Source organism: Dermochelys coriacea, chromosome 2, assembly GCF_009764565.3.
Source record: "Dermochelys coriacea isolate rDerCor1 chromosome 2, rDerCor1.pri.v4, whole genome shotgun sequence".
In the NCBI taxonomy this organism is placed as follows: domain Eukaryota; kingdom Metazoa; phylum Chordata; order Testudines; family Dermochelyidae; genus Dermochelys; species Dermochelys coriacea.
In genome coordinates this window covers 237,734,379-237,759,093 of record NC_050069.1, presented here as the reverse complement: position 1 = coordinate 237,759,093, position 24,715 = coordinate 237,734,379, and the positions used below count along the sequence as shown (strand labels likewise).

At 40.5% G+C, this 24,715-nt stretch overlaps 1 protein-coding gene across 10 annotated transcripts in view; it reads right to left on the bottom strand.

Annotated features, from left to right (window-relative positions):
• The window catches only part of PDSS1 (decaprenyl diphosphate synthase subunit 1), a 39,967-nt gene that overhangs the window by 576 nt on the left and 14,676 nt on the right, over window positions 1-24,715 (bottom strand). For 3 of the 10 annotated variants that reach the window (XM_043509490.1, XM_043509484.1, XM_038388329.2), the window contains 6 exons: window positions 17,370-17,511; window positions 16,328-16,439; window positions 16,130-16,239; window positions 6,492-6,572; window positions 6,188-6,301; window positions 1,895-1,975 (listed from right to left, as the gene is read on the bottom strand). In XM_043509490.1, coding sequence (XP_043365425.1) covers window positions 1,895-1,975; window positions 6,188-6,301; window positions 6,492-6,572; window positions 16,130-16,239; window positions 16,328-16,439; window positions 17,370-17,511 — 640 coding nt within the window. Of the gene's footprint in view, window positions 1-1,894; window positions 1,976-5,924; window positions 6,094-6,187; window positions 6,302-6,491; window positions 6,573-16,125; window positions 16,240-16,327; window positions 16,440-17,369; window positions 17,512-21,014; window positions 21,113-23,298; window positions 24,208-24,715 lie in introns of those variants that run through there. The other 7 variants (XM_043509487.1, XM_038388333.2, XM_038388334.2 and 4 more) reach the window with 7 other exon arrangements.

Below are 24,715 nucleotides of genomic sequence, written 5' to 3'. Positions count from 1 at the left end.
ATTAAAGCAGCCCTGGGTGCCCTAGCTCACTGGCAAGGCATGTAGAGTGCTCTGACTCCACAGCTAGAGTACTCTACTGCGGTGAGAAGATTAATGCTTGCTGTGTCTTGGCTGAAACACCCAGGCGTCAGCATGAATGAGGTGTTGCATTACTACACTCTGATCAGCCTACGGAAATGTCCCATAATCCCCTTAAATCAAGTTACCACTCTTGTCATTGTTTTTGAATTGCTGCAGGAATGCAGATATGCCCTTTGAAAGCTCAGTTTCTGACAGCCTGCTGCTTATCTGCTCCAAGACAAAGCAACCATTAGTGTGGAATTCTGTGCGAGAGAGAGAGAGGCTGAACTTGCAAGACAGCATGCTGACATACTCTCGGCCTCTTCCCCCCCCCCCCCGCCCCCAAACCCCATCCCCATCCGAAAAGCAAGTTGCAGTCACTTGCATGCTGGGATAGTTGCCCTTAATGCACTGCTCCCAATGCTGCTGCAAATGTGGTTATGCCAGTGCATTTGAAGCTGTCAGCGTGGACAGACTGCAGCACTTTCGCTACTGCAGTCTCTGAAGGCAGGTTTAACTCAAAGCTCTCTACATCTGCAAGTGTAGCCATGCCCTTAAGCCCTCTACATTTGCTCTAGTCACAATAGATTGGATTTAAATCAGCAAGCAAGAAATCTTGATTTTAATCTTGTTTTACATTTACATTTCAGTTATTTTCCTGAAGAAAGGTTGATTTCATTCATATAATCTGGTACTACTTGCTAACCAGCATACAGTATACTTAATATAATTGCTTAAACATACAATCAGATTCTTGATTTTAACTTTTGATTAGAAATGGACCAATGGTACATTTCTTAGAGGTGACTAATTTTTGAACATGACTTGTGTCAAGTTGCATTTGAGTGGAAACTGGGATTCAAATGCACAAATAGTAACTGCTTCTCACTATTAAACTACCTTAAATGTGCAGCATACAGAAAAATAAAACTTAAAGTGAAATTTTAAATTTTGCATTTAAAACCGATTAAACAAGAATATCTGATTAGTGAATTAAATGGAGTACTTCTGGTCATTCATGTCCTATGCTAATGTCCAAATTCTGCAAGTTTAAATTTAACATATGTACTCTCATTACACGATACTCTACCTCTAAAATCTTAGTTTCTAATGTTAGATCATTAAACTGGAAATCTTTTAACAGGGCCAGATTTAAACTAATAAGCAATGCAGGCTCTCGATTGTACCTATGTTTTTTTGTACCCCTTAAACATAGCTACTGTTCAGTACCAGGAATTGTGTTCTTAGAAACTGACCCTCTTGGATCCAGTGCATTAACTGTTACTGGATTAGATGGCAATATCTATGTAACTTGCCTCTCCTCTCTTCCTCTTTTTATTAATGTGCCAGCAAGCTATTTTTAACTCCAAGAGCCAGCAAAGTTTGAATACGTGTGCATATCTTTGATTACATCCTGTAGTTCAGTGTTCTCAACCTTTCTAGACTATTTTATCCCTTTCATGCATCCGATCTGTTTTGCATACCACGTTTCACCTTATTTAAACTTAGTGTCCCAGCACGCTATTACTGAAAAATTGTTTACTTCCTCATTTTGTTTGTACTAACTTTAATAGTGCTTTATGTAGCCTCTTATAAAACTAGGCAAATATCTAGATGAGTTAATGTACGTCTGTGTACCCCCAGGGGTATGGGTAGTCCTGGTTGAGAACCACCACTTCTAGTTGCATGCTTTTTTAAAAAAAAAAAAACAAAAAAAAAACAAAAAACCAGCCCTGCCCTCTGTGGCTAATTCATGCAATTAATTCCAGATTGCCTCTAGCTGCTACAACTAATTTGAGGAATTAAATATATTTATACTTCATGTTAGTCTTACCTGAAGTACATATTGCCGAGCACGTTCAACATCACCTGGCAAACTGAATCTCCTCATGATCATAGCATTCATTTCTGGAAACTAAGCATGAAGGAAAAAATTTAACTATTGACTTCATAAGAAGTGTTTTCTCTGCGTAGCAGCCTGTTACATTTTTATCTGCCCTTTGACATTAATGTACTAGATCCCTGGAGCTAGTCTATTAATACAACCTCAAACAGTCTAATAGAGACATCTACTCTACTCAGGTGTCTTGAGGTTCACTGACTGACTTTGGGCATCTTGTCTCATTTGTACAAGGATAACTTACCTGCTCTGAAATGATTTAGAGCTCTGCTCTAGTAAGGTAGTAAGAATACAAGGCATGGGGTGGAAGCTTCACTTTCACACAGTCTCCAGTAACTAGGTTATTTCTTCCACCCCCACCCCTTGCACATATTACTTGCTGATCTCAGGTTTAAGTTTGTGTTGGTGTTAAATATAGACACGGTAGGGGTCAATGTAGTACAGAACCTGTCCGTCCTTTTAAAATAGTTGAGCCTAAAATAGTCCAACCCTCTGGACATCTTGGGGTGGGAGGGGAGGGAGGAGGAGAAGGCATAGTAAATCTTGGATCTAGTATAAATTGGATGTGCCCCATTTCTTGGGGAGAGGTAAGATAAGACACAGCAATTCAAACATAACTGAACCTGGCCCATTTGATGTGCATCAGACTTCCCAATGTGCTAAATATTTAATTAGAATTGGACCCAAATCGGATCACGCTTCCTGAACATGGTAGATTTGAATTAAATAGGCAAAGTAAGGGCTGTTTTCCTCCTCTATATGTAATCATCCCTACAGGTACTATCTAGCTCAAAATTCAATACCAAACCAAACCACTGTCTACACTGCAATAAAACAGCTGCAGCTGGTCCAGTCAGCTGACTCAGGCTGGAGGTGAGCAGGGGAGGGGCTATACAATTGGCACTACAGAAGTTTTGGGCTCAGGCAGGCTGATCCAGGCCAGCTGTGGGTGTTTAAGTACAGTGATGAGAGGGTATACATGTTCAGAAATGCATACTAAACTCTTCCTGTTTACATTCAAGGATGATAGCATAGGTGTCTATCTTAATACTTAATGAGATTAATACCTATGATTTTTCATATAAAATCTGAACATTTAAAAAGTAGGATACTTGCGTTTTCAGCCTCAAAAGTGTAGTTAAAGTCTTACTCTACAAATCTGCCACTCTAAAGTGCATTGTCTGGGTAAATCATTGTCAAATCCAAACAGCTGCTACCCCCTTACTTTTGTCAGGTGCTGTATTTTAGAACATTTCACAGCATATAGGAATGTCAGCATCACTGTGCTGCTTTATAAAAATAAAGAGCCTTTTTTCCTCATCAGCAGGGGACCGCTATAATTAAGCAAAAATATAACTTGCGCTAGACATTTGTAAAGGATTTTCAGCTTTCCTTGTGCAGCCTTCACTACCAATGTGTGACTTGAGAAATTCTGTATTGGCAACCTACATCTCTCCATAATGACAATGATCCTCTTGCTGCTTTGAAGCAGTTTTCTTGGGCAGAACCTACAAACATTAGTGTTCACTGGGTTTTCTGCAGATTCCAACTTACTATATTATGGCAATTTTAATTACAATTTGCATATTATTCATCTCTGCTCATAAGTTTTACAAGACTGTCAAAGTACAAATAACCTAACTTGCAAAAATATAGAAAAACCAGACCTTTCACACAGTTATTCTTAACCTTAAAATCTGCACATAACAGGTAACGTAAAAACCTTTGAAAGGAGTGCTTATTAATTCTAAAGTCACCTCTTAAAAGAACAGGATTGAAAATGTATGAGAACTTTAACTACTCTGTGTGAAAATGGGAAATTCCCACTTGGTAAATTCTCTTAAGGGAACTAATATGTAGCTTGCAGCTTTCATTCCAATTGTTTAAAAAAAACTTGAAAATACACTCATTATGCAGAGCAGGGGCTGATGTTACATTTATACATATAAATTTTAAGAGATCACACTTCTAAGTCAACTTTAAATGCAAAAAAGTGTTGCTCATTTATTTTATATGAAAGTGGAAGCCAAAGCCATGACTACTTGTTTGTAAAAGCATCTTCAACATATGGACATAACAGGTTAACTGCTGGACAAAATGGTAGGAGGAAGAGAGCAAATGTGTATCTTTTGCCAAAGAAAAATTAACCTTCACAAAGAAAACCCTTTACAGGTTTTAGACTGAGTTTTTCTTCTTGAAAGGGCTTGTTTTACATAGCCCTGCAGTTCAGACTAGAGGGGTGTGAACTGCACTACACAGGCAGAAACTAAAAGATCCTAGTTCACATTAATATAATCCTGCTGCAGAGTCCACACAGAACAGTTACAATGCAGCACTTTGTTACGCACTGCTAATTCCTATCCCAACTGTGGGGGATGTGTTGACAGCCTCAGTGCAAATGGATGTATAACATTTATTGCTACTAATACAAATAAGTGATTACATAAGTTTTAAAAATTGGATCTGGGAAAGCAAACAAACATATTACATCTGTAGCATGGCTCAGTACTAGTTGCTTGTAAACAGCAAGAAATTGTCAATGAGGAGCCTTCCGCTGGGCCTAAAAGACCTTCCAAAATGTTCTGTGGAAGGACAGCCTGATGAAGCATTGACAATTGCCTTCTGTCATCAAGATATAAAGAGGGAGTGTGAAACTCTTGCTGGTGGCTGCTCTGACAAACCTGTCTGACTCCCATGGCTCTTCCCTGAGAGCCTGCCACAGGGAAGGTGGGTCAGGAATTCACCAGCCACCTGTGGAGTCCCAGGCTCCCAGCAGGGGAGCTGCCCAAGGGAGTGCGCTGGTAACTGAACACTGCAGCTGCCTCCACTGATGAGCCACATCCAGTACTGCACACACCCGCCTCACATGGCTCCTGAGGTGCTTCCCAGAATCCCTAAGGAGGCTGAATGGTGCAGGGCACTGATCCCTGTTGGCAGTGCTAGCACAAACATCAAGGTGGCATATCTTGCTGCCCTTGGTAACAGCTAGTCAAAAGCAACAGCTGGGTGCTGCAGGGAGGAGCTGCTGCTTTGTTTCCCATCCTTCTCCTCCCCCAAATCTCCACACATGCTTTGAAGGCTGTCATGGCTGCAAACCAATCTACTGTTGGCTGCTTTTGAGAAACACTGTGTGGCATGTGCACCTACAATGTAATATACAAATGTAAATAAAATATTAAGTTAATAAAACAGGTTCTGGGTTGGACTCAGCACTCTACAGATCAATCAACTACACAAATTCTTGTAACAGTGCTGTGCACTGTCTCTGCCTATGCTGTGTCAGTCTGCAAGCATCTTCCCTTTTCTGTGCACTTGCTGTTCATTTCTACACTGCATCCTCTTTCTGTACTTCTGCCACTGTCGCTGTTCCTTTTTTCTGTTTGTGCCTCTCTTCCCTTTTTCTCTAGAAAATCATCATTAAGTAAAGAGAGATCTTACTGGATGTGAACGAGTTCTCGTGACTCCTAGAGGATTTCCCATTGAAACAAGTGGAACATGGAGGGTTTTGTTCTCAGGGGCCACTAGACATCGCTCCCTTTCTATGTGGCCAGTACCATCCCTGCCTTCCTGTCTTTTCTAAAAGGCAGCTCTCTTGCCATAGCATCATGGATTCATAGATACTAAGGTCAGAAGGGACCATTCTGATCATCTAGTCTGACCTCCTGCACAACACAGGCCACAGAATCTCACCCACCCACTCCTACGAAAAACCTCACCTATGTCTGAGCTATTGAAGTCCTCAAATCATGGTTCAAAACTTCAAGGAGCAAAGAAGCCTCCCTCCAGTCAACCATGCCCCATGCTACAGAGGAAGGCGAAAAACCTCCAGGGCCTCTCCAATCTGCCTTAGAGGAAAATTCCTTCCCGACCCCAAATATGGCAATCAGCTAAACCCAGCGTCCTTCCCCTTTGTGGACCCATATTAGTCTCTTACTCTATTTTTGTTCTGGGGGATGTAAAAGGAAAAAAAACCACACTCATCTAAGCTTGTTCTAACTCATTTCTCTTCAAGCCCTCAGTAATAATGGTCCACTCTCCAATGGAGGAATGCTGAATGCAGCTCCTGCTGGAGCCAGTCAATGCCAGTACTTGTTTCATTAGGTGAGAGGAGAGGAGATCCTTCCAGCTATGTCCTAAGCATATTTTAAATTGATTAGATTTCAAGTTGATAGTATCCCTTTAAGCCAGCAATTATTTTTATTTCTGGAGAGTGTTCTTTAACCCTACCTGCTGGCAAGCAAATAAAACAGGGCCTGTGGCTAATCCAAGTTTGAGATCTGCTGCTGCTGGTTTCCCCAATTGGTCAGCACACGATGTAAAATCAAGCACATCATCTATTAGCTGGAAGACAAACACACAAATTTTAGCACATTAAAAACAACCAACATTATACAACACATTTTAATTGCTGTGTCTAGTTAAAAGATTTATATAGCAAATTACAGCAATCCAGTTTGCTTTCCAATGTAGTTTTGAGAAGTATGCATTTTAGACTTCCCACTAATTCTGTAAAAGCAACAGAATACCCTACCTGAAAAGCTATGCCAACATTTTTTCCATACTGGTATGCAATCTCATGAACTTTTGGATCAGGGCAGCCTAGTATGGAAACCTGAAAGGAAAGAAAAAGGAAAAAAAAAAAAAAAAAAAAAGGGACAGCTCCAATTATTCACCTGCAACTTGTTTGATTTTAGGTGCAACATAATAAGCACAGTGAACATCTGGGAGAGGGGAAGAAGCCACACCTAGAGCATTCTTCCCCATCCCCAATTCCCTGTTTATGCGCACACAAATATCTAGGCCCATTAGAAAACACAAAACCCAATAGAACTGCAGTATTAAATTCTGGATCGAGATTAACTTTATTATGGTTACAGAGTATACTGTAATGAGAGGGAATGCAGCAGGAGGAGATGTGTTACACATGTAGGTTAACTGTCTAATGCAGTTCAGCAACACAGGGCCTGAATCTGTTTACATAATTGTTAGGAAGATAGGGCTCAAGTAGGTAGATGGATCTTACAAGCCTCCTAGTAACAGAGACTATGGAGTTGGAAGAGTGGTGCCTAAACTAGGAGAGGTGAGAGAGGGAAGGTTATTTTCATGCGAGATGTTAACTATTGATTAGTTCATTTCTGGACAGAGATGCGCTGATAAACTTGTAGATGAAATTTCCACTGAATTATTGGGGGGAGTTGGTGGCAAAGGGGGCTGGGAGGGGAAAGGCATATATACTAGACCAAATCATCACTGGTTCTGAACAAACCATAAGGAATCTTGAGGTTCAAGAAATGTTTGAACTGCAGCCATACTATGGTAATGTGGCTCTTTGTCCTTGAGTAGCAGGCAGAAAAAAAAAATCCCCTATGTAATCCTTGGGGAAAATACATTAACATTTTACTTAAGTGCACACAAAAAGATGAACTACTCTGATATACTCTCCAGCGAACACTTCAACCTCCCTGGTCACTCAATTTCAGACCTGAAAGTTGCAATTCTCCAACAAAAAAAAAACTTCAAAAACAGACTCGAACGAGAAACTGCAGAATTGGAATTAATTTGCAAACTGGACACCATTAAATTAGGCTTAAATAACGACTGGTCATTACACAAAGTAAAAACTATTTTTCCATGCTAATTTTTCCCCCTACTGTTACTCACACCTTCTTGTCAACTGTTTGAAATGGGCCATCCTGATCATCACTAAAAAAGTTTTTTTCCCCCCTTTTGCTGATTACAGCCCACCTTAATTGATCCGTCTCGTTACAGTTGGTATGGCAACACACTTTCTTTTAACGTTCTCTGTGTATATATATCTTCCTACTGTATTTTCCACTGCGTGCATCTGATGAAGTGGGTTTTAGCCCATGAAAGCTTATGCTCAAATAAATTTGTTAGTCTCTAAGGTGCCACAAGTACTCCTAGTTATACTAGTGTAACTCTCCATGGAATAACCATAGCAGCATAACTATACTAGTGTAACTTGAAAAACTCTCCTATGCAGGCAAGCCTTATGTCACGAGAGTCACAACAGATCTGTTGCAAAGTCAATCTTATAGGAATTCCGATAGCTTCCCACTAAATCTGCATTCAAAATTCTTACTCCTAAATTCAGTCTTTCAAGATAAAGAAGATAAGGAACCCCTCATAACAGTTCTTACACTACAATGAGAACTCAGTTTATTTAAAGCTGTATTTCAGAAACACTATCTGTATTTTTTTAGAACTAGGAACAATTTTCCAGATGTTATAAGCAAGGCTATGATGCCATCTTGCCACTCTGATTTCAAACAGTGTTCATGAACTAGCCCCTCAGAGCTGATGGCTATATATAATTCCTTGTTATTTACTACTCATAAATTAATACTTCAAATTCCAGTTACTTTGTTGTACGTGAATCTCTTTCACAGAAAGTAGGTTATCAAACAAATGACTTTAGTGAATTTTTTTTTAAATGAATGAGGGGATTTATCAGACATTCTGTAATAGTGTCTGATGCACCTGATACAGTAGTTCTATTAGCTCAAACCTGTTACTGGACTTTACAGTTTATTTTAATGTGCATGCATAGCTTGAGGTGGTTCCGTATCATCAGTGACATTACATTCTTTAATATGTCAAGAGGAGCGAACACAGTTTAGGCTCCAATTCTGCACTGAGTTATGTGCAGTGGACCCCCATGAGACGCACCCAGTGGAAGTTTAAAGTTAATTAAATTTGGAATCATTGGCTAGATAGAGACATACAGATTCTTCCTTTCATTGTACTCCCTATGACAAATCCTTATCGCCACACAGAGTTCTGTTCAGGTCAGTGGGGCTCTTTGTGGGTGCAGGGATATGCATACACAGATCAGCTTGTCGGATCAGAGCCTAAGTCTGTGAAAACTGAAGTCCTGCTAGATGAAGCAGGAATCTCTGATGCAATTTTTATACTTATTTCAATGAAGAAATATTTTTTTAAAAATCCCTATTTTGAAAGTATCTTATGCAGAATGCAAATCTTTACCTGGCTTTGAAATCTAATTATAGCAGGAAAAATAGGCGAGAGAGGGAGAAGCTGCTACGCTTATTTGGTATCTCAGATTTCTCATGACAGCTGGGAATTCCATTTGTGCTTCATTGCTGTGAATTCCTGAACTTCTCCACTCCCATATTGTCTTTGAAAAATGCCTTTCAGTAACTCAGGCTACAGTGACTCTCAGGGCCATCTGCCACTATTTACTGTGGCATGCATATAGTGCTTTGGCCGTAGCTTAAGCACACATCTACCATGTAGTTAATACACACTGGAGATTATGACAGCTTTAGCCCCTTGATAGACTGTTTATAAAAGTGTATTTAGTTACCTCAATGGCATTTTGGTTCTAATGTAATGTTGCTTTGGAGACAAAGATGATAACTAGTTCAGTTACAGGAAAAGACCATCCGTATCTTGTTTAGGCACTGTCCCAGGAACACACCAATCGTCCTTCCTCTAGATCAGGGGTCGGCAACCTTTCAGAAGTGGTGTGCCGAGTTTTCATTTATTCACTTTAATTTAAGGTTTCGCATGCCAGTAATACATTAACATCTTTTTTTAGAAGGTCTCTCTCTAGAAGTCTATATATTATATAACTAAACTATTGTTGTACGTAAAGTAAACAAGGTTTTCAAAATGTTTAAGAAGCTTCACTTAAAATTAAATTAAAATGCTGATCTTACGCCGCCGGCCCGGGGTTCCATTCACCTAGGCCGGCAGCAGGCTGAGCGGGGCCTGCGGCCGGGACCCTGGCTGGCAAGGGGCCAGCAGCCAGAACCCCAGATGAGCAGCAGGCTGAGCGGGGCAGGAGGCCGGGACCCCAGACCGGCAGTGGGCTGAGCAGCTCAGCCTGCTGTCACTCAGCCTGCTGCCAGTCTGGGGTTCTGTCTGCTGGCTCCTGCCAGCCAGGGTCTCGGCTGCCGGCCCCGTTCAGCCCGCTGCTGGTCTGGGATCCCACCCCTGCCCACACAGAGTGAGTACCTACCTTATCCCTGGTTCTAGCCATTCTCTTCCTCTCTCTCTGCACTGAGCTGAGGGTGGGAGTGCACTGAGCACAGAGCTGGAGGTGAAGGAGCAGTCTGGGGGTTGGGATGCAGGGTCTGGCAAGGAGCTAGAATGAGGGAGGGGGCTCAGGGTTGGGGCAGATGGTTTGGATGTGGAGTACTTACCTAGGCAGCTCCCATTTGGTTCAAGGGGTGCAGGTGGGAATGTGTGTGTGTGTGTGGGGGGGGATGCAGGAGCTCCCGTTTGGTGCTCAGGATAGGGGGTGCAAGAGTCAGGGCATGGGGTGTTGGGGCGCTGGGTATGTGCAGGGGGTTCAGGAGTCAGGGCTGGCGGTGTGTGAGGGGGGTACAGGGGTCAGGGCAGAGGGCCGGGGCCATGGGGTGCTCCCAGCCCCTTGCCCAGAGCAGCTCACAGGAGGGGGCTGGAGGGGATATGCCCTGATTTCACCCCCCCTTCCCCAAGGCCCTGTCTCCACCTCTTCTCTGCCTCCTCCCTGGAGCAGCGCACTGCACTTCCGCTTCTTCTCCCTTCCACAGATCAGCTGATGGCCCTTGCAAGGGAAGGGAAGAGGAGGGGCAGGAACCCAGCACACTGGGCGAAGAAGCGGGGGAAGCTTGCCTGCCCTGCAGCAGCAGCCACCAGCAGGACCAAGGTGGGGAGGGAGAGAGAGAGAATGAATAGCAGGCCAAGGCAGGCAGGATTTTTAGTTTGGCAGCAGGCTGAGCAGGGCCAGTGGCTGGGACTCAGCAGGCACCAGCGTGACATTAAAAATCGGCTTGCGTGCCGTCTTTGGCATGCGTGCCATAGGTTGCCAACCCCTGCTCTAGATTAATTCTAACTAAAATCCCATTAGAATTAGTTTTTGCCATTTTTTTCAGCCAATATTTTACCTTATTTATATGCAACTGGAAACAATGAGTGTCTTTTCCTTCCCTTAACACAAGAACTGAATTGGCTCATGCTAGCAGGATTTATCCTAACTGATATTCTTAATCACCAATAATATAGCCTTGGTTTGGCCTTGAGAATGAAGTCATCTTATAGATTCATAGATACTAAGGTCAGAAGGGACCATTCTGATCATCTAGTCCGACCTCCTGCACAGCGCAGGCCACAGAATCTCACCCACCCACTCCTATGAAAAACCTCACCCATGTCTCAGCTATTGAAGTCCTTAAATCATGGTTCAAAGACTTCAAGGAGCAGAGAAGCCTCCCTCAAGTCAACCATGCCCCATGCTACAGAGGAAGGCAAAAAACCTCCAGGGCCTCTCCAATCTGCCCTGGAGGAAAATTCCTTCCCGACCCCAAATATGGCAATCAGCTAAACCCTGAGCATATGGGCAAGATTCACCAGCCAGATACCCAGGAAAGAATTTTCTATAGTAACTCAGATCCCATCCATCTAATATTCCATCTCAGGGGATTTGGCCTATTTACCCTGAATATTTAAAGATCAATTACTTACCAAAATCCCATTATCCCATCATACCATCTCCTCCATAAACTTATCGAGTAGAATCTTAAAACCAGATAGATCTTTTGCCCCCACTGCTTCCCTTGGAAGGTTATTCCAAAACTTCACTTCTCTGATGGTTAAAAACCTTAGTCTGATTTCAAGTCTAAACTTCCTGGTGGCCAGTTTATACCCATTTGTTCTTATGTCCACACTGGTGCTGAGCTTAAATAATTCCTCTCCCTCTCCTATATTTATCCCTCTGATATATTTATAGAGAGCAATCATATCTCCCCTCAACCTTCTTTTAGTTAGGCTAAACAAGCCAAGCTCCTTAAGTCTCCTTTCATAAGACAAGTTTTCCATTCCTCGGATCATCCTACTAGCCCTTCTCTGTACCTGCTCCAATTTGAATTCATCCTTTTTAAATATGGGAGACCAGAACTGCACACAGTATTCTAGGTGAGGTCTCACCAGTGCCTTGTATAACGGTACTAAAACCTCCTTATCCCTACTGGAAATACCTCTCCTGATGCATCCCAAAACCGCATTAGCTTTTTTCACAGCCATATCACATTGGCAGCTCATAGTCATCCTATGATCAACCAATACTCCAAGGTCCTTCTCCTCTTCCGTTACTTCTAATTGATGCGTCCCCAACTTATAACTAAAATTCTTGTTATTAATCCCTAAATGCATAACCTTACACTTCTCACTATTAAAGTTCATCCTATTACTATTACTCCAGTTTACAAGGTAATCCAGATCCTCCTGTATAATATCCCGATCCTTCTCCGAATTGGCAATACCTTCAAGCTTTGTATCATCTGCAAACTTTATTAGCACACTCCCACTTTTTGTGCCAAGGTCAGTAACAAAAAGATTAAATAAGATTGGTCCCAAAACCGATCCCTGAGGAACTCCACTGGTAACCTCCCTCCAACCTGACAGTTCGCCTTTCAGTAGGACCCCTTGCAGTCTCCCCTTTAACCAATTCCTTATCCACCTTTTGATGTTCATATTGATCCCCATCTTCTCCAGTTTAACTAATAATTCCCCATGTGGCACGGTATCAAATGCCTTACTGAAATCTAGGTAAATTAGATCCACTGCATTTCCTTTATCTAAAAAATCTGTTACTTTTTCAAAAAAGGAGATTAGGTTGGTTTGGCACGATCTACCTTTTGTAAAACCATGTTGTATTTTGTCCCATTTACCATTGACTTCAATGTCCTTAACTAATTTCTCCTTCAAAATTTTTTCCAGGACCTTGCATACTACAGATGTCAAACTAACTGGCCTGTAGTTACCCGGATCACTTTTTTTTTCCTTTCTTAAAAATAGGAACTATATTAGCAATTCTCCAATCATTCGGTACTATTCCTGAGTTTACAGATTCATTAAAAATTCTTGTTAATGGGCTTGCAATTTCAGGTGCCAATTCCTTTAATATTCTTGGATGAAGATTATCTGGGCCCCCCCATTTAGTCCCATTAAGCTGTTTCAGTTTCGCTTCTACCTCTGATATGGTAATATCTACCTCTATATCCTCCTTCCCATTTGTCATGCTACCATTATCCCCAAGATCCTCTTTAGCCTTATTAAAGACTGAGGCAAAGTATTTGTTTAGATATTTGGCCATGCCTAGATTATCTTTAACCTCCACTCCATCCTCAGTGTTAAGCGGCCCCACTTCTTCCTTCTTAGTTTTCTTCTTATTTATATGGCTATAGAATCTTTTACTATTGGTTTTAATTCCCTTTGCAAGGTCCAACTCTACTCGACTTTTAGCCCGTCTCACTTGATCCCTACATGTTCTGACCTCAATTAGGTAGCTTTCCTTGCTGATCCCTCCCATCTTCCACTCCCTGTATGCTTTCTGCTTCTTCTTAATCACCTCTCTAAGATGCTTGCTCATCCAGCTTGGTCTACAACTCCTTCCTATGAATTTTTTCCCCTTTCTTGGGATACAGGCTTCCGATAGCTTCTGCAGTTTTGATTTAAAGTAATCCCAGGCCTCCTCTACCTTTAGATCCATAAGTTCTTCAGTCCAATCCACTTCCCTAACTAATTTCCTTAATTTTTGAAAGTCAGCCCTTTTGAAATCAAAAACCCTAATTGCAGATTTATTTTTGTTAATCCTTCCATTTAGTTTGAACTGAATTAGCTCATGATCACTTGAGCCAAGATTGTCCCCTACAACCATTTCTTCTTTGAGGTCCTCGCTACTTACCAAAATTAAATCTAAAATGGCATCCCCTCTAGTCGGTTCAGCAACTACTTGATGAAGGAATCCATCAGCTATCGCATCTAGGAAAATCTGAGCCTTATTATTATTACTAGCACTGGTCCTCCAGTCTATATCTGGGAAGTTAAAGTCTCCCATAATCATGCAGTTTCAAGAACCCACTTTCAAGCTACAGATAATGATTCTGCTGACCATTCTTTTGGCTATGAAGAACAGAACTCTTTCTGAACCCATCAGCTCTCCTTAAATAGCCCAAACTGTCCCACAAAAGTGTGCTCCAGGCACTTTCTGCCACTCATTCTATCAGTGCCATTCTTCCCATCCTTGCTGAACTATGAAGAAACTGCAGGAAACACTAAAAAATGTCATTGTCATAATGTGCAGAGCTATAGTTTTGCCCCCAAGGATAATCCCCTTCCCCCCACACACTTATTTATAAACATGATTTTGCTGCATCTGAAATGCTAGATTTCCAGTGGTGGAAGCCATAATTATGCACAGTAAAAGTACAGGAAGGCAACAGTAAAACAAGCTCCCTTTCCTGTCAACTGTACCTCAGCTACACTTTAGATGGATGCCCCTGAATCCCTGGCTTTTGTGCAAACTCTCAGAGAGGCCAATAAGCAAACTGAAATGGTGGAATTTGTAATGAGCATCTATCTAATGGGAATGAAAGACCCTGTGAATTCTTTTTTTAGGTTGTCAAAATTGCTATCCAACAGCAACATCTTTCAGTTACACTGAATGAGTCAGAAGCTTGATGTGACTGTCTTTACTCAGGCAAAATTCTCACTGCAGATTTGAGCCTTAGAAAGGAAAGCTCTATCACACATACTATTCATATGAACCATCCATGTCCTGATCTGTTTCTATAAAAAGAGTTGCCTAATAAATACATCTGAATCCTTTTTGGCAGATAAAATTCTCTACTTCCAAAATATAAGACCCCACTGAAATGTAGATCCTTGGATATTATTGCATGAAGTTAGTAAAGCAGTTGATAGCATGACCATTTGAAAGGTAGGTGTGGATCTGGTATCAATGATTGGTGGTAGCCTTTTTTCAGGGACCCCAACTTTGTTGCAAGATTAGGTCTAAGTGAAAAATTAAGAGAAATAATGCTTTATCTGTGTTTTGTTGCCAGTGGATATTCCAAATCTGCTTCAGAAACACAAAAGAAACAATCATGCATTTAAGAAGCTTTGGAAATAGATTACTCTTAGTTAGAAATGAAACTATTACAAGATTTAGGTATACCCAATGTTGTATGCAAATACGACTGGAGTGTTTTCTGTTTTCCTGGAACTGGTCAGATTTCCAGATTCCTCTGACAGATTTTTATGGAAAGTATACTGTACTGAGAGTGTTCCAATAAGGTATTACAATATTGGAAATAATGTCCTGTTTTATATAATCCACTTTATTTAGGCAATTTTCAACTGCTCTCTATTGCAGGAACGTACCACTGATTTCAGAATAAAACACTTAGCAATAAAAGTTTGTTAGATTAATTGTTTTTGGACTGCCTCTTATTGCTAAGGTTATGTTCCAGCTATACTTCCCTTTCTGACAACATTATGGCTCTCTTTGGGAAAGAGATGGGGTGGAGAGGAGAAGAGAGAAAAGCATTTTCGTCACTTCCTGCATGTTCTAAACTGGTAATATGGTAACATGGTTTTTTGAATAAGAGCTTCTTGTCTGTACAAGTCAATATTCATTTGTTGTGTAACGAAAGTAACAGAATTTGGTGGTAAATATGGAGAGTAGGGTATAGGAGGGTCTAACTGACTGTCAGTTTGCTTGGGACTCAGTCCTTTAATTTATGCTTCTGTCATTTTACAATAATGGAACTAGACATGATTGTTTTTAGTTCCATGGGTCAGGGGTGACTAAAACACATTCAATTCATAAGACTTAATGAGGACCAGAAGAGAATGTATTTCCTATTTAGTGCAATGTTAAATAGGAAGAACACAAACAAACTGTTTAAATTTTTTGCACTGTTTTCATGTAGGGCTCTGCATTACAGTTTACTATGCTACACTACAGCAGACAACAGATGTGAAAGGAAACTTGTATTCAACAAATTATAAAATGAACAGTTCTCGGACATGGATTTTAAAAATAGGCTCAAACTTCTAACATTTTAAAAATCAGCTCAGGAGTCTATAGTGTATCTTACTGTGAATTGAGTGAGGAAAAGAGTAAAAAAGTCTGTCTCCGCATGTAAAACAGAAAGCAAAGAATGAAAACCAATAATGGAGGCTTCACAGCTGAATTGGGATAAAAATCTTAACCAAAGATCCATTAGGACTGTGGCAAAATACTAATTGAAGAATCTAGTTTGGAGCATTTCTAAAGAAAACAACAAGTAACTGGGAATTTAGCTGTGAAGCTTACAGTAAGGTATGTTAACTTGAGGAGAGACAGAACGTACATACTGCTTTACAACTGTTTGCGATAAGACTTGCAGTCTTCTTAAAGGTCTTCTCGAGGTAGTGAGTAAATCTCTCATTTTCATTTTCTTTGGAGCCCAACTGAAGGAATTCACCTATAAAGATGCAGGGACAAAGTCTTTATTTTTTAGGTTTATTGTTTAGACAAAGTTGTATAAAGATACAAATAGAAAAAAACCTTACCACACACCAAATCTTCAATCACCTGACTTAATACCGAAATAATAGTAGTGTTTCCAATTCTTGCTAAAGCAACAGAAGCTGCTGAAAGGATAAAATCCCCAGCTAAAACAGCCTGAAAAAAAAACGAGAAGATTTTTGGTTTTAAATGTCTCTTCATATAAAAATACTAGGGACAATCTGACTCCCTGTACATTTTCCAGGTCTAGTCTCATTACATCATTTTCCTAATAAAGTGTACACGTCTGACTGAAAACTGGAAAAAGGAAAAAAATACAGTATTTAAATTTGAACCATTTTGGAGTTCCCATTTTACATTTCTCTTTTTTTGCTATATATAGGGTTTTTCATACTTGCATTATCTGAATGTGTTTTACCTGCAAGGTAAAGAAATAAGTTTTATCCATTATATACTGTATCGTATGGTCACTGTGCTACTGTTATTGTGTAATGTCAATTAGTTCTAAAGGGTCTTAAAAATCTGGGAGTGTCATTGATCTGTCATCCCCCAGGACTTCCTAAATAATTTTTTTTCAAATGCTTTATGAAGCAGCTTAGTCACCTTACATATTTCACAAGAGAATGATAACAGCAAAATCTTTGCTACCTTAAGCTATATATGTAACATTTTAAAGCCTGAAAATTCTAATGCTAGCATAAAAGCTCTTTTGGCTTGTTATTTCAAAAGGGGAAACCAATACATGAGGTGCTTAAAAGGAGGCATATTTTCAAAGCATTTCAACATGATTTTAACTACTGTATGCAACTGCCATTAGAGTCAATAGGAATTACACAGTAAAAACATCTTCCCACTATACTTTGAAAATGTAGGGTTAGAAAGTTTATCAATTTTACCCCCTGTATGTAGGAATTCATACCATGCTCACAATTATGTCATCAGCTCAGATTGTACCCCTTTTTCTAAACATCCCCAGCTTCTACCACAGCCACACTCTACTGCCAAGGGGAGAGACACTAAATATTAGCAACATGACAAATACACATCTCCACTTTACCAGTACTGTATACAACAACAGAGACTCACCTTTCTCTCCCCCCAGATTTGATTAACAGTCATTTTTCCTCTCCGAGAATTTGCATCATCAATAACATCATCATGAACTAGACTAGCAGTATGGATCATCTCTGCAATTATGGCCACAGAGCGTTGGCTTGCTTGCACCTCCCTAAAATTATAAAAACCCCACACATCTTTAAGTGTCAATCAAGCATACTATGTGCACTGCAATATGCTCATGAAAAATCTCTATAGAAACTAAGAGAAACTATTATTTTTCAACAGCAGTGGTTCTCAAAACATTTTCATGTTCTGAACCTATCACTGACTGCCAACCTTCTGAACTCTGTATAAGCAGACAAGAGAAAAGTCAGATCATTTTAACAGAATGGGTGCAATTGGTTGGTTACATCTCCCCATTTTGTAACAGTATGTATATAGGCTTGTTTCTGCAACACTGAAGTTAATGGGAGTTATGCCATTAACTTCAATGAGAGCTGAATCAGGCTCTATATATCTCTGTATATAGGGCTTCAACATCTTATCTCATTGCTTGCAACCCTCACTGCTCCAATATCTGCAAGTCAGGATACAGTTTGGTTCTGTCTTCCTGTGTTTGTGCTACTGCCCTTCCCAATTTTGATGTTTCCCGCAAATTTGATTTTGGCTGAATTTACACCAAAGAAACACTTGGATAATGATACTTGAAGGAGCCACAGAACGCAGATACTTGTGAGTTCTGCTAGTCAAAAACATCTGAAAACTTTTAGCGTTCCCTGGGCTGGGCTACATTTAGAAAGAGGTATCACTATTTTAAAGTTGATATCCTTCCCTGCTGTAACAGTAGCAGATTTCAAGATCATGTGAAAGTGTCCTGTAAACCATAGTTTGAAAAACCACTGCTCTAAGAAAATTACATTAAATGGTCCTGGTTTTACAGTAGTATCCTTTCTTCTGTTTATGCTATTTAAAGAACAATTCCACCACCACCACCACCACCCTGACTCAGGAGGTCTGATAAATTTAGTAAACTTAAATGGCAGGTTCAAGAAAAATGAAAAAGGCTGCAAACATGAATATATAGCTGAGTGTAGGGCTGGAACTGAAATTTAAGTAAATTTTGCTGATAATCCATGAGCCAGAATAGATACAAGTTTACTCTTCCATAGCAGTGCAGGGCCACCACAGCTAAGTAGAAAACAAGCTAAGACTCTGAATGAACAGATTTGTTCTACAATAAGTTGCATTTTTCAGTCCCTTTTTTGACCATATTTCATAAATTTCACTTTACTCTTCCCATGCAGCCCTTGCAATGTTTGTGTAATACAATGCAAAACATTCAAGCAATGTTTACAAGCAAAACATTCAAGAATCAGTTGAAGTCGAAGTTTGCAAGACGAAAAGACTTTTCAAAAATATTATTGGCGACTTTTAACTTTCTTTCCCCATCCATACTTGTGGGTGAAACATACATACAGTAGAGCCTCACAGTTACAAACTGACCAGTCAACCACACACCTCACCTGGAACCGGAAGTACACAACCAGGCATCAGCAGAGACAAAACAAAAAAACCCACAAGTACAGTACTATGTTAAAGGTTAACTACTAAAAAAAAATAAAGGGAAAGCAGCATTTTTCTTCTGCATAGTAAAGTTTCAAAGCTGTATTAAGTCAATGTTCAGTTGTAAACTTTTGACAGAATAACCATAACGTTTTGTTTAGAGTTATGAACAATCTCCATTCCTGAGGTGTTCGTAACTCTAAGGTTCTACTGTAGGTCTAATTAAGTGCAAAATAACTGCGTTAAAGGAATACTATTCACAGAATGTCCAGTTCAAGCCTGATTTTTCCAAAGCATGGTCATGACCCCCAGGATTGTACTGTACTCTCTATTTTAGGTTCCGCAGCATTTCTCAAATGCAGCCACCGTGGTTGCATGAGGCCACCAGAGGCTTTTCTTGCGCCCACAGCCTCCTGGGCTGTGATTGGGGGAAAGGGGCAAAGTAGCAGCACTTCCCTCTCCTTGATGCTCCTCGATGCACTGCCTTGGTGTTAGTTGCTGGGGCCACCAGCAAGAGTTGGGTCCTGCCCACCTCTGGAGATACCCGGGGCACAATGCAGGAGGACCAGGCAGCCGGTGAGTTCCCCACTTTCCCAGGGGCGGTGGGGCTCAGGCTTTGGGCTTGAGCCCTGGGGTGGCAGGCTCTGGCAGAGGGGCTTCAGACGCCATCCCCAGGCTCCAGCTGTGTGGCAGCAGGCCCCAGGTTCTGGATGCAGTGCTTCAGGTTCCACCCCCCGTTGCCTCCCCAGATCCACCATTCAGGGCTTAATTTGTCCCCAGGCTTGCCAAAGCTGAGTAAGTCTGCTGTGAAAAGTGATACTTGAATGTTTGTTAATATCGCTTTTCACAACAGACTTACTAGTTAGCAATAAATAAATTACAATGATTTGGACATGTATATATGCATATTTATTTGTTTTTCCTAAAGCTAATTATATATTTTAGCAAAAAGTGTGAGAGCAGCCACCAAAAAGTTTGTCCTGAGAACCCCTGGTCTAGAGTGAAGTAATGAGGCACCAGACTACATGATGCCCAAGGACATCTGGATCCAAAGAGACCGCATTCTGGAACATAGCAACAAGGATGCCAATCAATTTTGCAGAGGACAGTTTTAAAGGAATGTCTCAACAGCTGGACTGCAGACCCTTTAAAGTCTGCCTTATCTTCACTGTGCTCCACACATGGGAGGTCTGAATTGCAGACTCTCCAAAGCTGGTGGACAACTCACTAACATCTGGAGACATGACCAGCAAGCTTAGAAATCTGTATTCTAGATTTGAAAAAAAGAAGACACAGAACACAGCCTTCAACGACTGTTGAACTGACTTTCTTGATTCCTTTAAGATTTTGGGTGTCTTCAGAGACTGAGATAATTGGGATTGTATTGTATCATTCATTATATCAGAATATGACCATGAAAACTTATCAGCCAAAGCCACATACTGATTGGCCAATTAAGTCTTTTGGATGATGTCACACCAGTGATTTAACTCAATAGTTCACAGCTGCTTATTTTTTAAAGAGGTGAGGGGAAGTAATAAGGGAACATATATGGGGTTAGCTGGGGTATAGAGGACACAATGAGGGAGCAGGAAAAGTAACATTTTCAAATCATTCCCTTCCTCAGAAGCACTAACCTGCTCTTCCAGCAAAAGTCTGAAACCTTAAAAATGAGCCAATCATACTAATTTCCAGCAGAACCAGAATAAATTAAAGAGAAAACATAAAAGATTTTGAAATCACTTCAACTCATTACAAAATGAATTTAAGTCTTGTTGCACATGGTTTAAATGCATTTAAATTTAATAATCAGCAATGAAACTGGAAGGTGACATCTTGCCAGTCTGCAGACATAGATGCCAAGATATTACCCTATTTTTATGCAGAGCACCTCATAGCTTTTAGTGGGGAATTCTGCATGCAAAACAATGGCAGGATATGGTCTGTAGTTTGTGAAAAAAGGAATCATTGTTCAGTATAAGAATAAAAGCTGGACACTTTCATGGTTGTTTTAAGATAGCTCTAATATGCATTAGAAACTTTGTTAGTTCAACACTTTAGTATAAATACTTTTCCATAAAATTATTTTTAGTAAATCATACAACTTACCTTAAAACAACTGTAAAAGTTTCCAGCCTCTTTCATGCATTCAACTGCTCATTGGAATTCCCTGTGCCATAAACTATGTCAGCAGACTGGACTTCCTGCTGGAAAGTAGCAGTAAAATGGCAGCGCTCATTGAAAAACCAGAACGATTCAATGGTATGAAAATAGCACAATAGTGACAGACATTTCAAAAGCAAGTTTTGAAAGTTCTGTTTTAAAAGTACAGTTCTTCTCTGAAAAGTGACTTTAAAAATGGCATTCTAGGGTTCACATTTACGGTGTCTCTGATTTCTGTATAAAATATGCCAATTTTACAAGGAACTTAAAATTAGTATTTCTGAAAACTCAATCTGGGCATCAAGCAAGGTCCTTTCAATCTCACACATCAGTAACAGTAATAAAGGTTCTGCAGGCAAAGTTATTCCCTCTGTGATGCTACTGGAAACCCCGATAGGAGCATAGTAAATTTTGTTGATGATGCTCAAGAAATAATAGGAACTTGGTCATTCTCTCTTAGCAGCTTCCCACTCTGCCATGCTAACAGAACGAAAAAAAAATTTAGTGATTCAGGTAAGCAGATAATGCTGGATACACAGACTGACTGAGGATGACGGTGCCATTTTTACACAGTTCTCAGAGTAGAACCACACCACCATTTTATATATTATTTAGTAAATATGTGCAACCTTAACAGCCTTTTTGTGTATATGCATTATGATAGCTTTTAATTACATGATCACTTTTTTTTAAGCAGGCCCTCTGCTTTGTTTTGTGCACATACTGGACAGACAATAAGACAGGTTTGTATAGCGAACTAGTGTTGGGACTGCAGTACCCTTGACCTTTTCTACTAGTATGGTGTGCAGTAGACAGAGGCCTGCTGCAAGAGGTAGAATGATGTTGTGGGTAAGGCAGTATTTCTGCATGGAACTTATTATTTACAACTAGAGCTTTGTAACATTCTGCCAGGTAGGCAAGTACTGCTATTCTGATTTTAAGGATGGGGAAAACAGCAATGGGTGGGCTGACACCCAGTCCTATGCACTGACCACACCTCTCAGGATAAGCTTTCACTCCCTGCTGGGAATCTGTTGCTGGGGAGGAAGTGTGTACTTTCAGGAGTGTAAACCAGAAGTTGCGAGAGTGCAAGAGGGAGTTGGGGAGGCATGGATTAGGGAGCTGTCAAGGCAGCTACCTGATGCAAACAGCTGAACAATAAGCAATGTACATGATGATTGTGAGGAAGTGAAGATGCTGTCAAGTGGTTTTATACTATAACAATGAATGGAGTGTAAGAACCCATATAGATTGGACAGTGACAGAGGCGTCAGCTTTGTTTCTCTTGCCCTTTGAGGGGGGTCTATCTCCCTACTTTGTTTCCAAGTCTCTTGTGCTCACCCCATTTTTCCCCCTTTGATATTTCTGTTTCTCTTCCGCTTTCTCTTTTGTTTCAGTCGCTCTCTGAAGCATGGCTACAGCAGAGGACATGCATATTTCTAGTTAGGTTTCAGAGTAGCAGCCGTGTTAGTCTGTATTCGCAAAAAGAAAAGGAGTACTTGTGGCACCTTAGAGACTAACAAATTTTTAGAGCATAAGCTTTCGTGAGCTACAGCTCACTTCATCGGATGCATTTGGTGGAAAAAACAGAGGAGAGATTTATATACACACACACAGAGAACATGAAACAATGGGTTTATCATACACACTGTAAGGAGAGTGATCACTTAAGATAAGCCATCACCAACAGCAGGGGGGGGGGGGGGGGAAGGAGGAAAACCTTCCATGGCGACAAGCAGGTAGGCTAATTCCAGCAGTTAACAAGAATATCAGAGGAACAGTGGGGGGTGGGGTGGGGGGAGAAATAACATGGGGAAATAGTTTTACTTTGTGTAATGACTCATCCATTCCCAGTCTCTATTCAAGCCTAAAGTTAATTGTATCCAGTTTGCAAATTAATTCCAATTCAGTTACAAATTATAGGTAGTGCGTCTAGGAAACCAGTAGAGTGCAGAAGCAGAGGTCCAATCAGGCAAAGTGATAATTCTCTTTAGTGATAATTCTGTGAGATTCTCTCATTATGTGTTGTGAATAACTCCAGGAGGATGTGTGAAAACACAGGATTCACACAATCCCAGTTTAAACCCCTTACCAGGACTCCAGCCCTCACACATAGAGATAAATTTCAACAGTTAAAATAACAGACAAAAAGCTATTGCACAAGGGACCTAAACACTAAGGTTTGTATTTACGGCACTACGATCTTTAAAAGAGAGATGAAAAATCATACCATCACTGAACAATTTGCATACTTCATCCACTGATCTTGTAATGAGGACACAAGGGATCCAAAATATTAACTGAGTGTTAATTTTCCTTGCAGTGGCTTGGATAATGTGAACTTGCTGAAGGAAAAAAAGAGGCTAATCTACTGAGAATAGTTTGGGGACCTGTTTTTTTAATTGTAAGAAATATGACCATGCAATCATGCAAGCTGTTCTGTGTGGGTGCATCCCTGCTTCTGCATGGAGCTCCAATAGAATTCTGCCTGGGCACCGGGGTCCATCCATGCAGAACACATACCAGAATTAGGGCCTAAGATTGTGTAAACTGATGTCTGCTATTTTAATGGATACAGAGGGATCATTTTCCTTTCTACTGCTATTTACACAGCAAACAAGATTTTAACAGTGGAAAATATGCTGGATGCAGAAGGTTGTACAAGAGTTAGGACTGGCAATTGGAGAAGAAGAAAATGAAATGCAGTGTCAATAACACAACCCCTGGAGGCAGAGATGAGGGCTCAGCTGATGAAAAGCAGAGCAAACTGTCTGAAGAACAGTGCCAGGGAAGGGAAAGGATGAAGAACAAAAACCAGTAAAAGGGACCACTGAGAAAGTGGCGAAAAAGAGATGAAAAAAATTCACCTGAAAGTGGGAAGTTACTTTTCTGTAAAAATTCTGCTTTTTTGAAGAGATCATCTGGCAGGAGTCACAATCTATATCTTTGTTTCTTTGCACGAGACTAGCTGAACTCTCTTAGCTCTCAAGAGTTTTTGATCTTTGAGGGCAGCAGTAGCATGGTGAAGTATAATCAAGGTACCCTATTAATATTTGTGGGCTCTCTCCCCCTGCCAGATATAATGCTGCCCTCCAACTGTTCCAGTCAATTTCTTTGATTGCACAGAGGGGTGAAGCTCCTAGAAAGAAAAGTAAAGTAAAAATGATCATTAAGATAAGACAAAAAATGCTTCAAAGGAAAGATAAGATCCATGAGAAAAACATCTCAAATAGGTAACATGAAGAGGAAATGGATGGGTGTGTGAGACTCATCTATAATTTTGCTTCTCTGAAAATGTCGTCATGGGTGAATAATGTTCCCTTTTCTATAGGTACCATCTGTGCAGGATTCTTACTCTTGGATAGTAAAAAGAACTTGCCAAAAGGAAATGAAAGCACAGCTGTAAAGAGCCACAACAACAAAGCTAATGACAATGTGAACAGGAAATACATGTTTGTGTATATTTATCATATAGTATACAGTGACTCAGAAACCTCTCCCAAGTTCAGCATCAGATCAGGTATATGGCCTGCTAGAAAGACTTCAACACTAGAGAAAAGATCCAGCCAAAACTTGCAACTCATAAGCCAATATCACAAAATAAAACAAACTTTAATTTTTAGTTTGACCTCCTCTAGCCTGGAAAC